The sequence below is a fragment of the Erpetoichthys calabaricus genome, chromosome 15 (assembly GCF_900747795.2).
Source record: "Erpetoichthys calabaricus chromosome 15, fErpCal1.3, whole genome shotgun sequence".
NCBI lineage: Eukaryota > Metazoa > Chordata > Cladistia > Polypteriformes > Polypteridae > Erpetoichthys > Erpetoichthys calabaricus.
In genome coordinates, this window is record NC_041408.2 from 76,985,024 (window position 1) to 77,001,919 (window position 16,896).

General features: G+C 42.0%; 1 protein-coding gene across 1 annotated transcript in view; it reads left to right on the forward strand.

The window, feature by feature from the left end:
* Window positions 1–16,896, forward strand: part of capn1a (calpain 1, (mu/I) large subunit a) — a 72,506-nt gene that overhangs the window by 45,854 nt on the left and 9,756 nt on the right. Inside the window, exons 14-19 of the mRNA XM_028820886.2 lie at window positions 573–638; window positions 1,294–1,351; window positions 3,749–3,813; window positions 9,554–9,622; window positions 10,545–10,623; window positions 11,901–12,014. Coding sequence (XP_028676719.1) covers window positions 573–638; window positions 1,294–1,351; window positions 3,749–3,813; window positions 9,554–9,622; window positions 10,545–10,623; window positions 11,901–12,014 — 451 coding nt within the window. The remainder of the gene's footprint in view (window positions 1–572; window positions 639–1,293; window positions 1,352–3,748; window positions 3,814–9,553; window positions 9,623–10,544; window positions 10,624–11,900; window positions 12,015–16,896) is intronic.

Here is a 16,896-nt window from a genome sequence, read left to right on the forward strand (position 1 = left end):
CAATACTGTACAATGGAAAACGATGTGAAAAATGCCCTGGGGGGGTGGGGGTTGATTGGGGGGAATATATCACGTCACATTTGTCATATAATCCCCATGTCAGTTATCCAGTCATATGATTAAAGCTCATATTTTTGTAGCTAAAATATTTCCGGAAAAATCAACACACGTCATAAACAGGAAACTAGAGCATCATGGGTTTGCCTTTTTGAATTGAAGATCCACCTCTGCCCTTAATTTGTGAATTTCCCCTTGGGATTAATAAAGTATCTATCTATCTATCTATCTATCTATCTATCTATCTATCTATCTATCTATCTATCTATCTATCTATCTATCTGGTGTTCAGGGAACAGAGTAGAGGAGAAAGCACATAGCCTTGAGGGGCTATCTATCTATCTAATTAATTGATCAAAAGTCCTGTCTTCAGTTAAAAAAAAAAGTGACGCCTGGGAAGATTCAGTGAAGTGGTTACAGTTTCGGCGTAACAATCACATTCTCAGAAAAGTACTGTTTTTGTCATATTTGAGAATACAGTGAAGTGAATTAAAATATGACACTTTCTCTTTCAGGTGGAAATAACTGAGGATGATGTTGAAGACTCCTTTAAAGCCATGTTCCAGCAGTTAGCTGGAGAGGTACTTTACAGTTTTCAATGTTTTGAGTGTGCTGTTGTCTAAATCACTAGTTCTCAGGTTCAGTCCTGTGGGACTGTAAGCTTTCATCTGAATCAACTTCTGCTTTTAGCGGGACTCCCACATTAATTAAGCAAGCTCATATTTCACACATTTTGTTTTTTGCTTTCATTGCAGAGGTTCCAAACCTGTGTTTGCTAAATTTGTATCGGAATGTACCAAACAATTATGTATGTATTGTTACCTGGTGCACCGCTGCTGGAAATCTGTGTATTGAGGATAGTCAGTCAGTCAGTCATTGTCTAACCTGCTCAGCCCTGAACAGGGGTAACGGTGGGGTGGCCAGAGCCTGTCCCAGCTAGCATATGGCGCAAAGCAGGAACAAACCTTGGACAGTGCACCATTGAGGGTAATGTGTATTCATTATCTTGGTGACATTATTAGAAGTAGGCTTAAGCATCCATCCTGCAGGTCTTCTTTTCCACAATGCCACATAAATATTTGAAGTGCATGCCAGAAAAGAGCCTATGGAGCACCCAAAGCTACAGTGGATTTGGTGGGCTAAATACATCTTTGTGTATCCAGTAAACTATACAAGTTGTACATTTGTTTGCACAGGGAAACCAAAGTAAAAGTTTGTTTTTTATTTTAATTTCAGGACATGGAGATCAGCGTACATGAACTTAGAACCATTCTCAACAGAGTTGTGGGCCGACGTAAGTATTTAAGAAAACGATAGCTTGTCTATTTTTATATCAAACTGTACAGTGGGTTGGACTTTTAATCCCAGCCACCGGAAGAGTTTCATTCATTCACATTGGTGACACATACTTTTTATAGCTAGAGAAACTGCACATACCTGACATTTGAGCCGTTTCTTACTTATTTCATTTTACTCGTTACTGCACTACAATGTGACATTTCAAACGTGGCACAGCATTCCTGTGTGGCAGTGAGTCCTGGATTACACCTGTGTCTTCTGGTTTTAGGTCTGGCCAGTTTGTTACTCACAAGTTTGCAACTGAATTCCTAGCTTAACTAACCTCAGACTTTATCTATTCATCCATCCATTATCCAACCCGCTATATCCTAACACAGGGTCACGGGGGTCTGTTGGAGCCAATCCCAGCCAACACAGGGTGCAAGGCAGGAAACAAACCCCGGGGCAGGGCGCCAGCCCACCGCAGGGCACACAAACCCGCACACCAAGCACACACTAGGGACAATTTTGGATTGCCATTCCATCTAACCTGCATGTCTTTGGACTGTGGGAAGAAGCCGGAGCACCTGGAGGAAACCCACGCAGACATGGGGAGAACATGCAAACTCTGTGCAAGGAGGACACAGGAAGCGAACCCGGGTCTCCTTACTGCGAGGCAGCAGCGCTACCACTGTGCCACCATGCCACTGTGGTATAGTGGGTCCACAGCTCTTGTCAAAAGGCCAGTTTTTTTTAAATAAATAATCGCCGGGCTTAGCGACGGGGCGTGGTGGTGTGTGGCCGAGCGGTCCTCAGGGAATTCGTGATGTGGGCGATTCTCACTTAAGTGCACAGGTGAAGAGTCGTCCGCATCCGTAATTGTTCCTGGGAGCTGCTGATTGCCACAGCTGATCCACGTCTCCATGATAAATAGAAGCACGAGGCGGCTAGCAGGGGAGAATGAAAAAACGAGAAAAGGAAAGAAAGAGACAGAGGTTGCATGGAAGAAGGAGGCAAGAAACAGCGAGGAGAGCAAGCAAGAGACAGCAGGCTCGATTGAAAGAAAGCAGGCAGCTGGGAGGTGAGCCCCTGCCGAAGAGTGTTTGGCCGACACTCAGTGGGGCTGAAGGAAGCGGTCACTCCAGCTGAGCGATCAAGGAGCTGGAGTGACCGGTGACAATGACGACTGGCCGTCGAAAGGCAGCGGCAGTCGAGGAGGCTTTGGGCTGGTTTAGCCCCAGTGTGAGCGCCCTGACCGCTGGGGAAATAACCCAAGTCTCGGTCCGGATTGGAGCCCGATGTAGCTAGGGATCGGAGGGCTACCGAACCAGAGTGGAAGGCAGCTGCACCTGCAGGCAGGCGACTCTCCTGTTGCGAAGTCCGATGGGAGAAGCCAGGTAGAGAGAAGGCACCGTGCTTTGGGTATTTTAAAGAGACTGCTTCATGCCATAGTTGTAACCTCGTTGTTTTTAAAGATTTTTTTTTCTATTGTGTTTTTTAACCTCCACTCAGCACTCGTTTTTATGGATTATTTTTTTAATGATTTTTGATGCACTACACTTTGTTTGGACACTGTTTTGATTGATTTGTTTTTAGTAAAAGCACTTGGCATTTGTACACCATCCCCTTGCTACATTGTTATGCCTCACTGCCAAGCTCATCGGTGACATTACCGATAGTGTCGGCTTCAAGGGCCTCCCGTAAGGACGATGGGAGCATGGATTGAACCTGCATCATCGCAGCTGCCCACCTCAGAATTTAAATTTCTATATTTACAAACTAAATGTAAAGCCAACAAAATGTCCCTGTAAATGGATGCCGAAATTAGCAGAACAAGTTTGCCACTGTCTAATACACTGGTTAGAAACAAAACCAGAAGGTGCAGACTGGTATTCCAAGACCAAGTTGAGGAACTACTGCTCCGTAGTGTCAAATTCATAATTATTTTTTATTAGATATGCCTTTAATAGAGAGGATTAGAAGAAAAATAACTGGTCTAGAAGCTATGTAGAAATGAACAGCCAAGTCTATCCTGGAACTAAAGAACATCCTGCACAGTCAGGCCAAGGGAAATACTTTAGTCCTGAGCAGAGAGAGCTGCATGAAGGCCTAATAAAGGTGACAGCGTTATCAAAGGCATCAGCGGAAACAATCCAGCAGAGTCTTTTCATTTAAAAAGTGAATTACTTACACAATAAGGGGAAGTGCATTTTACATGCAAACCATGCAGCACTTATCACACAAAGTGTTCTGGGAATCTTCAAAAAGTTGCTGAATTGTGTAATTGAAGTGAAAACTTTTAAAAATGATCTGGATGAGATATTTGGACAGCATAGCCCTGTAAATAAACAGATGAGTCAGATGGACTGAATGGCCTCCTCTCTTACATCATCCTCTTCTTACTTCATTCCAGACAAGGATTTAAAAACTGACGGCTTCAGCATGGAGTCCTGCAGAAGTATGGTCAATCTTCTGGATGTATCCTTTGGCAAAATTAAACATTATCACTACTGTTGAGAAGCCTGTTTTTAATATTAATATATATATTGTGACAACTCTACGGGGGCATGCCAGCCATACACATTAGATAATATATTTCATATACTGTACAGTGCATCTGGAAAGTATTTAGAGCGCATCACTTTTTCCACATTTTGTTATGTTACAGCCTTATTCCAGAATGGATTAAATTCATTTTTTTCCTCAGAATTCTACACACAACACCCCATAATGACAACGTGAAAAAAGGTTACTTGAGGTTTCTGCAAATTTATTAAAAATAAAAAAACTGAGAACTCACATGTACATAAGTATTCACAGCCTTCGCTCAATACTTTGTCGATGCACCTTTGGCAGCAATTACAGCCTCAAGTCTTGTTGAATATGATGCCACAAGCTTGGCACACCTATCCTTGGCCAGTTTCGCCCATTCCTCTTTGCAGCACCTCTCAAGCTCCATCAGGTTGGATGGGAAGCGTAGGTGCACAGCCATTTTAAGATCTCTCCAGAGATGTTCAATCGGATTCAAGTCTGGGCTCTGGCTGGGCCACTCAAGGACATTCACAGAGTTGTCCTGAAGCCACTCCTTTGATATCTTGGCTGTGTGCTTAGGGTCGTTGTCCTGCTGAAAGATGAACCGTTGCCCCAGTCTGAGGTCAAGAGCGCTCTGGAGCAGGTTTTCATCCAGGATGTCTCTGTACATTGCTGCAGTCATCTTTCCCTTTATCCTGACTAGTCTCCCAGTTCCTGCCGCTGAAAAACATCCCCACAGCATGATGCTGCCACCACCATGCTTCACTGTAGGGATGGTATTGGCCTGGTGATGAGCGGTGCCAGGTTTCCTCCAAACGTGACGCCTGGCATTCACACCAAAGAGTTCAATCTTTGTCTCATCAGACCACAGAATTTTCTTTCTCATGGTCTGAGAGTCCTTCAGGTGCCTTTTGGCAAACTCCAGGCGGGCTGCCATGTGCCTTTTACTAAGGAGTGGCTTCCGTCTGGCCACTCTACCATACAGGCCTGATTGGTGGATTGCTGCAAAGATGGTTGTCCTTCTGGAAGGTTCTCCTCTCTCCACAGAGGACCTCTGGAGCTCTGACAGAGTGACCATCGGGTTCTTGGTCACCTCCCTGACTAAGGCCCTTCTCCCCCGATCGCTCAGTTTAGATGGCCGGCCAGCTCTAGGAAGAGTCCTGGTGGCTTCAAACTTCTTCCACTTACAGATGATGGAGGCCACTGTGCTCATTGGGACCTTCAAAGCAGCAGAAATTTTTCTGTAACCTTCCCCAGATTTGTGCCTCGAGACAATCCTGTCTCGGAGGTCTACAGACAATTCCTTTGACTTAATGCTTGGTTTGTGCTCTGACATGAACTGTCAACTGTGGGACCTTCTATAGACAGGTGTGTGCCTTTCCAAATCATGTCCAGTCAACTGAATTTACCACAGGTGGACTCCAATGAAGCTGCAGAAACATCTCAAGGATGATCAGGGGAAACAGGATGCACCTGAGCTCAATTTTGAGCTTCATGGCAAAGGCTGTGAATACTTATGTACATGTGCATTCTCAATTGTTTTATTTTTAATAAATTTGCAAAGTACAGGTTGATGCAGGTCAGTAATTCATTTGAAATAAACAAGTAGTTTTGCAGCACATTCTGGGTGTTTCCTGTTAGTTCTTGAGTGTTGAATTTAATTCCTACCTGAGGCATTTAACAGTAATAATTTCATTTTCTTCATACTTTTTCCCAACCTTTCAGTTTGATCCAATACTCTTAAAGCAAAATTTCATATCCAGTCTTTGTAACCCCAGCCCTACTGAGCATTTGCGAACTTCACCAAGATAACATTTGTTATAATAAATTCAATCAAGAGCAATATAGATCATCAGCCAACATTTAACACTACAAAAAAAAATGTGATTGCCAGTGCCAATGTAGTTTATTTTATTGATGTAACTTTGTCATTTTCATTGAATTTGACTTGGTGAAGCTTATACAAATAAAAGTTTAGTGCATGCATAAAATTTAAGAAAAACCGTGATCACCATTCTCAGACAACCTCTAGACAAACAATTTCACAAAAACACACTCAGGCTTATTCAGAGTAATGTAGAAAACTCTTAAGGGCAGCGTATGACTTCTTTACATTCATAAATGGGTCTCCCATATGTACACACCTGCAGGGCATCATGGCAATTGCAGCTCCAATGGTCTCGTGGGAGCCGCCAGAGGGAGCTCATTAGTAGCGAGGTTTCCCCTGACCCGGAAGTGCTTCCTCTATGCATTGTGTTAGCACCAGAAGTATTCCCAGGTCCGGTATAAAGGAAGCTGGTCCTCCTCACACATGGAGTCAGAGCTGGGGGAAGAAAATGAAGCTCACTGAAGAGGAGTGGAGGGAGAAAGGAAAGAGAGAATGGTTTATTGCAGTTGATGGAGAAGCATGTATAAGAGAGGAATTTGTACAATAAATCATCTGTTTGCATTTGTGTTTGTATTGTTGTGTCTAGGATTTGGGGTGCTGGTATGCCCCCTATTGGTCACAAGTAATAATACAGGTTTAGGTTTTGAATATAGGGTGGTCCAGATCTAATTATGCAACTTTTAATGCAATGCAGGAAAACAATGCAAGACAAAAGAATTGTTCAAAATATCTTGTAATAAACGAAAATGGGACTTACATTGAACTATTTCACCGATTTTTCTAAACTCTCTGCTTGAGATGGAATCAAAGTTGGTTAAAGGAATACTCCACCCAAAAATTATGTATAGTTTTAATATGTTACTTACGCCATGTAGGTTGTAGCGATGGCCAAGGAAAATTTTAAATCTCAATAGAGATTAGAAAATGTCTGATATAATAAAGGTCTGTGGTGACCAACGCTGTATCAAAAAGAACATGACAAAATCTCACATTACTTATGTCACGTAATCCACAAGTTAAGTCTTCCAGTTGTAGTCTTGTGTTTTAAACATGTATTTTTGCTGAAATATTGTTCGATAAACCACTTCTGGAAAAGAAACTTGAAATGGAAGTAGTCTGCTCAACCAGATAAATCAGCATGGCATCTCTTGACCATTTTTGGGGCATAGAGAATGGCGAGGGCACAGCCAGCACCTTTCAAACAACAGTAATTGAAGCCAATTGTTCAATTTCATCCATCCATCCATGTTCCAACCCACTGAATCCGAACACAGGGTCACGGGGGTCTGCTGGAGCCAATCCCAGCCAACACAGGGTGCAAGGCAGGAACCAATCCCGGGCAGGGCGCCAATCCACCGCAGGTTGTTCAATTTAGTATGTAGAATTACAAGTGGATGGTTTCTTCTGATTTTATTGATGATAAAAGTCCATCCCATTTGTAAAAGTACAGTAATCCCTCCTCCATCGCGGGGGTTGCGTTCCAGAGCTACCCGCGAAATAAGAAAATCCGCAAAGTAGAAACCATGTTTATATGGTTATTTTTATATTGTCATGCTTGGGTCACAGATTTGCGCAGAAACACAGGAGGTTGTAGAGAGACAGGAACGTTATTCAAACACTGCAAACAAACATTTGTCTCTTTTTCAAAAGTTTAAACTGTGCTCCATGACAAGACAGATGACAGTTCAGTCTGACAATTAAAAGAATGCAAACATACCTTCCTCTTCAAAGGAAACAGAGAGGAAAGCAAACAAATCAATAGGGCTGTTTAGCTTAAGTATGCGAAGCACCGCCGGTACAAAGCTGTTGAAGGCGGCAGCTCACACCCCCTCCGTCAGGAGCAGAGAGAGAGAGAGAGAGAGAGAGAAACAAAGTCAAAAATCAATACGTGCCCTTTGAGCTTTTAAGTATGCGAAGCACCGTGCAGCATACTTAAAAGCTGCACACAGAAGGTAGCAACGTGAAGATAATCTTTCAGCATTTTTAGACGAGCGTCCGTATCGTCTAGGTGTGCGAACAGCCCCCCTGCACTCACCCCCTACGTCAGGATCACAGATAGTCAGCGCAAGAGAGAGAGAAAGAAAAGTAAGTTGGGTAGCTTCTCAGCCATCTGCCAATAGCGTCCCTTGTATGAAATCAACTGGGCAAACCAACTGAGGAAGCATGTACCAGAAATTAAAAGACCCATTGTCCTCAGAAATCCGCGAACCAGCAAAAAATCCGCGATATATATTTAAATATGCTTACATATAAAATCCGCGATAGAGTGAAGCCGCGAAAGGCGAAGCGCGATATAGCGAGGGATCACTGTATTTTTTTAATTTTGCAGGACAACAAAGATTTTGCTTTCTGAACACTTTCGCGCGTATCTGGCAGATTTTGGCCTGCTGATCACAAAAATCACCTTTGCATTTTCCTATCACCTACTGTTTTAATGCAATGCCATATTTTTGTAATTTCTCTCATAAGTATACATATTCAGTACAACAACTACTACTGCAGCATGTGTGCTGATCAAAAAATTGTGGCAGTGATACTAGGAATGGAGCTCAAATACACCAAGTGCTGTTTCATTTGTGAAAGTTATAGCCGTGCTGAAGAGCCTCATTACATTAAAAAGAACTGGCTGCACTGTAAGGGCAGAAACAAAGAAATGAACCAACAATGATATTTTTGCCCCCTATTCATATAAAAGACATTGATGAAACATTTTTTGAAAGCGATGAACAAGAAAGGTGTAGGATTTTTGGTATTAGAGACCAATGTTTCTACCAATAGCTGATGACAAGTTTAAGAAAGGCATGTTTGTTAGTCCACAAATCGGACACAAATCATTGATGACAAGTGACTCGATGTTTTTAGTTTGGGCAGGTGAAATCATATGGAAGGCATTCAAGGATGTTGTTCAGATTTTTTTGGTAACTACAGAGCACCAAAGTATAAACAGCTGGATGATAACATACAGTACATTAAACATACAAACCATAAAGTTCAACATGTTGCTAACATTCACTCTTGGACTTCTTCCTTGCTAATCTTGGTGTAGTCAATGATGAACAGAGAGAAAGGTTTCACCAGGGCATTGCAATGATAGAAAAACTTTCAGGGCAAGTGGAATCCGTCGATACTGGCTGACTATTGTTGACTATGGAAACAAAAAACATCAGATGCTAAGTACAAATGAAAATCAACAACAAAACATGTTTAGTTCAATTGAACTAATGCATTTTGTTAGCACCATTAAGTGATTAAACACACTACATTCAATAAAAGTTAATTTCATGTTTCCCCACATTCTTATGTGAAAATATATTTGTGTTCAGCTTGAAGCCATCTATCAGAATTACCAAAAAAAACTTTCAGGAAACAAAATGTTTGAAAACAATTGTCGTGCAGGGTTTAAAGTGGTTCAACATTATTGATTATTTGAAGGGAAACATACTGTAACATTGATTAACGCTTAACAAATGTAAAATACATTACTTTGTTAGCCCATTATTTTTGCATAACGGGGATGTCTATTTTAGACTGGAAATAATGGTCCGTTCATGCATACATGCCTTTCTATCACAAGTCCAGCTGAGTGTTGAAATATCAGTGGATGAGGTAAGTTCATGTTAACCCTGTACTGCATTTGGACCACTCTAGGTAAGAATGTTACATCATTACACTGAATTACTAAATGAAGTATAAATTATCTGATATCCGCTCTGATGTCACAGAAGGAGGACCAGCTACATTTATCTTTATTTAGCCTTGGCATTCTTGTAAAAATTTCTTTAACCAGTTTATTCTCAGAAAGATGGCAGTGCTCGTTTGGGATTGGTGGAATTTCAGGTTCTTTGGAACAAGATCAGAAAATGGCTGGTAAGTTCCCATTGACAGTTTTGTCAGGAAAAAATCATATCCTGTCTTAGCAAGGATGTACACACTTCATAACCTGACTTTAGATAAATCCCTCTGTTTTTGTAAGATTTGGATCATCGGGATCCGGAATTTATTTAACTACTAATGGCACGAGCAATGCCTAGAAGGCTTTGATTCAAGCAAGCCTTGCTTCGCTCCTGGAGTGCAGTCTCCATCATAAGAGCTTGCAGCAGTCATTGTTGAGTGTTATGTTACTATGCTGTTTACTAGAATAGCATTTTGATTGAAATGTATTTGCAAAATTATTTATTTGCTGCCCCCTTTTGGCCAAGAGCAACTGCCATGGCCTCCCTCAGATCCACAGAGAGTCCTCTTTTTCTCTGTCGGTGGTCCTAGAGGATTCCATCAGCAATGACAGAGCCTCACACCCCTTAGTTGTTCCCATCTGTCCACAATACTCTAAGGGGGTTTCTTTGTTTTTATGATTATAGACATCTCTGTAGCCCGTCACAGACCCTTCCTCTGTCTTGTACAAGTTTAGTGTCTCCTGCAGGCCAGCAGATCTAGAGTAAATGTAGTTTATCTGGCTGCCATGATAAGTTTATGTGTAAGGTGCAACATTTTTATTCCTTAAGTGGAAAGGACACAATTAACTAGTATTTAGTGGGGAAAATAATACAGTGTTCTGAAACCCGTAATTCAGTTAAAGTTCTCTGTGGCACCATACCCTATCCCAGCATCATGTGGCACCCTGCAGGAACAAGCCAGGGATGGAGCACTAGTCCATTACAGCTCTGGGATAGTACAACTTGATACGAGGCAGTTGAAGAGCTAATGCCATAACAGTGCTAAATGCTCAATGATGTTGCTGTGGGGAGAACAGAAAGGAAAAACCTATGGAGTTTTCTTTTTTTTTTTCCAGGGTATCTTCAGGCAGTATGACTTGGACAAATCAGGAACCATGAGTTCTTATGAAATGCGTCTTGCTCTTGAATCTGCAGGTAACTGTCACCACCTTTTGCAGTTGTTTAGGATGCAATTCTACAATGGAAAAACTTGAGTTTGTACAGAAAGAGGTTCAGCTTTGCTAGGTTTTTATTGTTCAGTCATGAAATTCAACAATAATTCTACAATTTTGACTTGGAATCAGAAAAGTATCAATAGCCATCACATATTAGAAAGTTTTGTTGGGCGCTTGACATGACTGCAAAAGTTTTCAAAATTTAAAAAAAGAAAGGCACATTTTCTAGGGTTGTTAAGTTTTCAGCATTGTTTATCAAGGAGTTTTTTTTGTTTTGGCTCCTAACAACATTCATGATTGCTGACAACCATCATATCATCAATCTGTCTATCATAGCACAGTTTTATCATTTATAATGTGCCATCTATCTGTAACAGCAACCTTCACTAATCCTTTTATCATTGATGTCTTTATCTGTTCTCCTGTCTATCTAATATAGTACCCTCTGTCTATCCATTATAAGTTCCTTTCATATCTATCTTTCTACAGTATCATAGTGTCTTTCATACTTATCCTTCTATAATAGAATGCATTTCATATCTATTATATAGTACCTCACATCTATCTATCTAGTTATCATAGAGTGCTGTTCACATTTATCTATTTATCAATCACATAGTGCCCTTCTATCTATCTATCTATCATGTAGTGCCTTTCATATCTATATATGTATGTATCTCTATTTATCATGCAGTGCCTTTCATATCTATCTATCCATCTATCATATAGTGCCTGCATATCCATCTATCATATAGTGCCTTTCATATCTATCACATAGTGCCTTTCATATCTATCTATCCATCTATCATATAGTGCCTTTCATATCTATCTATGTATCTGTCTCTATCTATCTATCTATCTATCATGTAGTGCCTTCATACCTATGTATCTATATATCCATCTATCATATAGTGCCTTTCATATCTATCTATCATGTAGTGCCTTTTATATCTATCTATCATATAGTGCCTTTCATATCTTATATCTCTCTCTCTCTCTCAGTGGTTTCCACACTCAGTCCTGGAGACCCCCTGTTAGTTTTTCTTCCAGCCCCCTTGTGTGTTGTAATTGGACTCTCAGTCTAATTAAGTGTGTTGTTATTTCCCAGGTCCTGTGTTTTTGGGCACAATGTAGAAATTACTAAACTATTGACATGCAGGCTTTTCTTTGTATTCATTGCGTACATTATTTTAATTAATAATTTTTAACATTCAGTGTAACATTCTTTATTATTTTAATGTTTTTCTCTTTTTTCAGGTTTTAAACTTAACAATAAAATAAACCAGGTTCTAGTTGCAAGGTATGCAGATAAGGACATGATTGATTTTGACAATTTTATCAGCTGCATAGTGAAACTGGAAGTCATGTTTAGTAAGTATTGTTTTTCTTTACTTTATGCATCTGTCGTTGTTCATTGTGTATTTAAGACTTCTGTTGATGAGCTGCTGTTGCTAAGATCTGATCAGCTATAATTAAACACAAAGGAAGTAGAGCCATTAAGTACCACTTTCAGTTTACTGACGCTTTTTTTCAAAGTTTCTAAAATTTATGAACAAAGATGAGATGGAGCAACATAAACTCTACTTAAGATAAATGACTGTGGGTGAAGTATCTGGCACAGAAAACTCAGACTTCTTAGCCCTTTCCATTTTGAAATGTTTTTTCTATTTAAAAATATCCTTAGTTTATATCAGAGTGCCAACAACATACGGAAATGAGTAGTTATCAGCCTGGATGGGCTTTTCGGGATTTAATTTGTCTGCACAAGATATGAGCACTGCTCACAAAATGATTGGCATAGTTGGAGTGCTTGGTCAAAACACTCCTAAGTTACTGGGCACTATGAAATAATGGAATGGCGGGTGAGGCGTAACAAGCCCAGCAAAAGAGAGCTGCTGGGACTGAAGGCACCCCCTAGATCTGGGCCAACAAACTTAGACCCAGGAGGACTGCCTCGCAGTTAGGAAACCCTGTGGTTCGCTTCCCGGGTCCTCCCTGCATGGAGTTTGCATGTTCTCTCCGTGTCTGCGTGGGTTTCCTCCCACAGTCCAAAGACATGCTGCTTAGGTGCATTGGCGATTCTAAATTGTCCCTAGTGTGTGCTTGGTGTGTGTGTGTGTGTGTGCCCTGCGGTGGGCTGGCGCCCTGCCCAGGGTTTGTTTCCTGCCTTGCGCCCTGTGTTGGCTGGGATTGGCTCCAGCAGACCCCCGTGACCCTATAGTTAGGATATAGCGGGTTGGATGATGGATGATGGATGGATGGATGGATGAAGGGTGAGTGATTAGAGTTGGGGAATATGTGTTCTCTACTAAAAAAAAGCTTACAGTGGCCATGAAGAAGTGGTCTGTCCTTCATCGCGTGTTCACTGTCATGGCATACATTGAATCGAAGTCTCTGACAGATGAAAAGAAGATTTTGCATGAAGTTTAACGTGTATCAGTAAGTAAGGAGTTCCTTCTTAACTGTAAAAATACTACGAAATAGTCAAAAGTTGAGACCGGCTATAGAACAGGGGTTGGAGAGCTACTGTGGCTACAAGTTTTCATTCTAACTCTTTTCTTAACTCTTTCAGGGCGGATGTCGACTTTTGTCAAAATTCAGGGGTAGAGGATGGTAATCAGCTGTAAACGGTGACAAAACTCGCCATTAGGTTTTAGTTCGACTCTCTTTAAAGTTTGCTTTGTTGACATTTCCTGCGCGTGCGTGAGTAGCGAAGAGCAAACAACCCCTCAAATGGCATTGACATCTGGCGAAAGACCAAAAATCGAATGCGCAAAACAAAATACTCCGTGGATGACGTTTTGTGTATCATATCGCCGAGTCTGACTCTGAGTTGTCGGATTTTGATGCAAGTGATCTGCAGATCAAAAACGAAAGTGAAGGGACCAGCATCAGCTGATCGTGGTGCTGAACATGTCCGTGTAGCTAATGCGCCTACACCAATGTTCACCCAGGAGGACCACCACTTACGATGACAAGAGGTACAAACCAGATTGCGACCGCTACTGCTGCACGAAGACAGCCAGGCAAGCCGGCCCATCACGTATTCCTGCTGGTCATTGAGCTGACCCCGAACGGGCGCCGACAACAGCCACAGCGTGCAGAAAAAAACGTTTTATATTGATGTACGTGTGAGACCATTGCGTTGGGTGCTTTTCAGAAAGCTGGAAAAAATAGTCAGCCCTCAAAAGAATTAATTAGTGACCAGGTTTTGCTGTTAATTAACTATTTCCCTTTATTTTAAGTGACTATTCTTGAGACTCTGACTGCTGAATTGATTCTTTTTTCCTTAAATGGCACCTAAACATAAATTTGATGTGAAGAAAGCCAACAGATGACCAACTGAGGTAGGGCCTCAAACTCCAACCAACTTCACTTCATTCAGTTTCTTAACTTGAAGCCAATTCTCGTTGCTAATTAAACCCGTTATTTAATTCCATGGCGCTCATTCTGCCATGGCGGACATTTTCTTTTTTAAGAGCACTGTCCAAGTGTTTGGTGGACCTGAGCAGATCAACATTACTGAGGCCTTGACCTTTCTTTATTTTCAGTGTGATGGACGCAGGTTGTTGTTTATGCGTTGGTTCATTTTGTGTCTTAATATTGTTTGGTTGCTAATTAAGGAAAAAAGAAATAAGGGGTCTGAGTCTTAAGTTGTGCATCAATTAAAATTAAGGCAAAGAGTTAATTAGCAGCAAAATCTGGTCACTAATTAAGAAAAGGGTTAGAATGAAAACCTGCAGCCACAGGAGCTATCCAGGACTGGAGTTGGAGACCCCAGCTATAGACATTCAGCACGATGTCAGTCAGTAGCATTAAAATTATTCATCAAGATTTCATCCATCCATCCATTTTCCAACCCGCTGAATCCGAACACAGGGTCACGGGGGTCTGCTGGAGCCAATCCCAGCCAACACAGGGCACAAGGCAGGAACCAATCCCAGGCAGGGTGCCAACCCACCGCAGGACACACACACACACAAACACACCCACACACACTAGGGCCAATTTAGAATCACCAATCCACCTAACCTGCATGTTTTTGGACTGTGGGAGGAAACCGGAGCGCCCGGAGGAAACCCACACAGACACGGGGAGAACATGCAAACTCCACACAGGGAGGACCCGGGAAGCGAACCCAGGTCCCCAAACTGCGAGGCAGCAGCGCTACCCACTGCGCCACCATGCCGCCCTCATCAAGATTTACCGTATAAAATCCTATCAGTGTATATGTTTTTAGGAATGAAAATCGGGGTGTGTGTTGATCTGTTTGCAAATTAATTTAGAAAAACATATTGTTAATGGTAGAGCTCATTAGAAAAATGTCAGCTAACGCACTTAGTCCTGAACATGATCATGGGGGTCTGCCAGAGCCTATCCCACCTAGCACAGGGAGCAAGGCAGAAACAAACCCTGGCCAGGATGCCAGTCCATTGCTGGGTGAACACACACACCAATCACACGCTAGGGCCAATTTAGTGTCACCGGTTTACCTAACCTGCATGTTACTGGACAGCGGGAGGAAACTGGAGCACCAGCAGGACACCCACACAGACACGGGGAGAACATGCAAATGCCACGTAGGGTGGACCCGGGATGTGAACCCTGGCCTCCTTACTGCGCCACCATGCCGTCCCTTTGAAAAAAGGTATTTGAAAATAATGTTATATAAGGCAAAGTCCGTCAACTGCATACTTTATTTCTTAGCCAGTGCCATGAATCAAAGAACTAAATTAAGTGATCATTTATACTGTCTTTTTAAAAACTGTCACTTACTTGAAAGAAAACAAAAGTGATTACTGTTTTTTTTTATCATATGGCCTTTGTTATTTGTCTATTTATGACGATAATCCTCTTCTTGGGTCACAGTATGGTATCCATTTTCTTATTTGGGTCCTCCGATTAAAATGTCTTAAGAGCTAATGGCCAAGCTGTTCCAATATCTCGTCCAGATGCCTTATAAAAGGTTGTCAAGGCTTCAGCCGCTTCACTAGCAAGATGGTGTGTCACAGCTACTACTACTATGGCTCCGTGAATATTGAGATTAAAATACATAAGTAATTGGATAAAAGCATCCTCCTCTCACTCTGTGCTGTTGTGACAGCATTTCGCTGAAAATAAAAGTCAAATTTCCTGGTAAACACCAGCACTTTGTTAAGCTGCCTTCCGGTAAATCTACAGCTTGCTGACTGCTCAGCCTTGAGGCGCCTCGCCTTTTATTAAACTGCAGACTCCCTTCCCTTGGCAGATGGTGGACAAACACAGCTGTTAAATACAAAATGACACGTAATAAAGAGAAAAACAAGCCATCAGGTTTGAGGGTTTTATTAGTCTTCAGTGCGTTGAGGGCGTGAGGCACATCTGACTTTTTCTATTTTAAAACTGATGAACTCAGTTTGTTTTTACTTCTGCATGAGACATTCCAATTGTTTCTTCCTTTATAAATACTGAAATATTTATTCAGCTCATTTGCTATTTCCTTCTCATTTTCAATGATTTCTCCATTCATGTCCCAAAGATTTTTGAATTTCTCTTCAGTTCAGTTCTTTGTCTTCTCTTGTGTTAATTCCATGTGCTTCTTTATCACATCCTCATGGTGCAGAATTTATTTTGTTCACAGCAGATTGGTTGTTACTATGGAGGTGGCACAGTGATCAGCTCTGTGGCCTCACCGCTCCACCATCTTGGGTTCATGTTCTACCCAATGCATGTCCTGTGTAGAGTTTGCACATGTGCACAGATATTTTGAAGTAGCATTTGAAGGTTAGGGTGGCACGGTGGCGCAGTGGGTAGCACTGCTGCCTCGCAGTTGGGAGACCTGGGGACTTGGGTTCGCTTCCCGGGTCCTCCCTGCATGGAGTTTGCATGTTCTCCCCGTGTCTGCGTGGGTTTCCTCCGGGCACTCCGGTTTCCTCCCACAGTCCAAAGACATGCTGGTTAGGTGGATTGGCGATTCTAAATTGGCCCTAGTGTGTGCTTGGTGTGTGGGTGTTTGTGTGTGTCCTGCGGTGGGTTGGCACCCTGCCCGGGATTGGTTCCTGCCTTGTGCCCTGTGTTGGCTGGGATTGGCTCCAGCAGACCCCCGTGACCCTGTGTTCGGATTCAGCGGGTTGGAAAATGGATGGATGGATTTGAAGGTTAGGTTGCTTATCAGGTCTGATTTGGTCCTGCTGGAGGGCCAGTGTGTCCAATAATGGGTCAGCCATGTTCAGACTAGTGGTCGGATAAACTCCAGCCTGCTGTGACCCTTAAT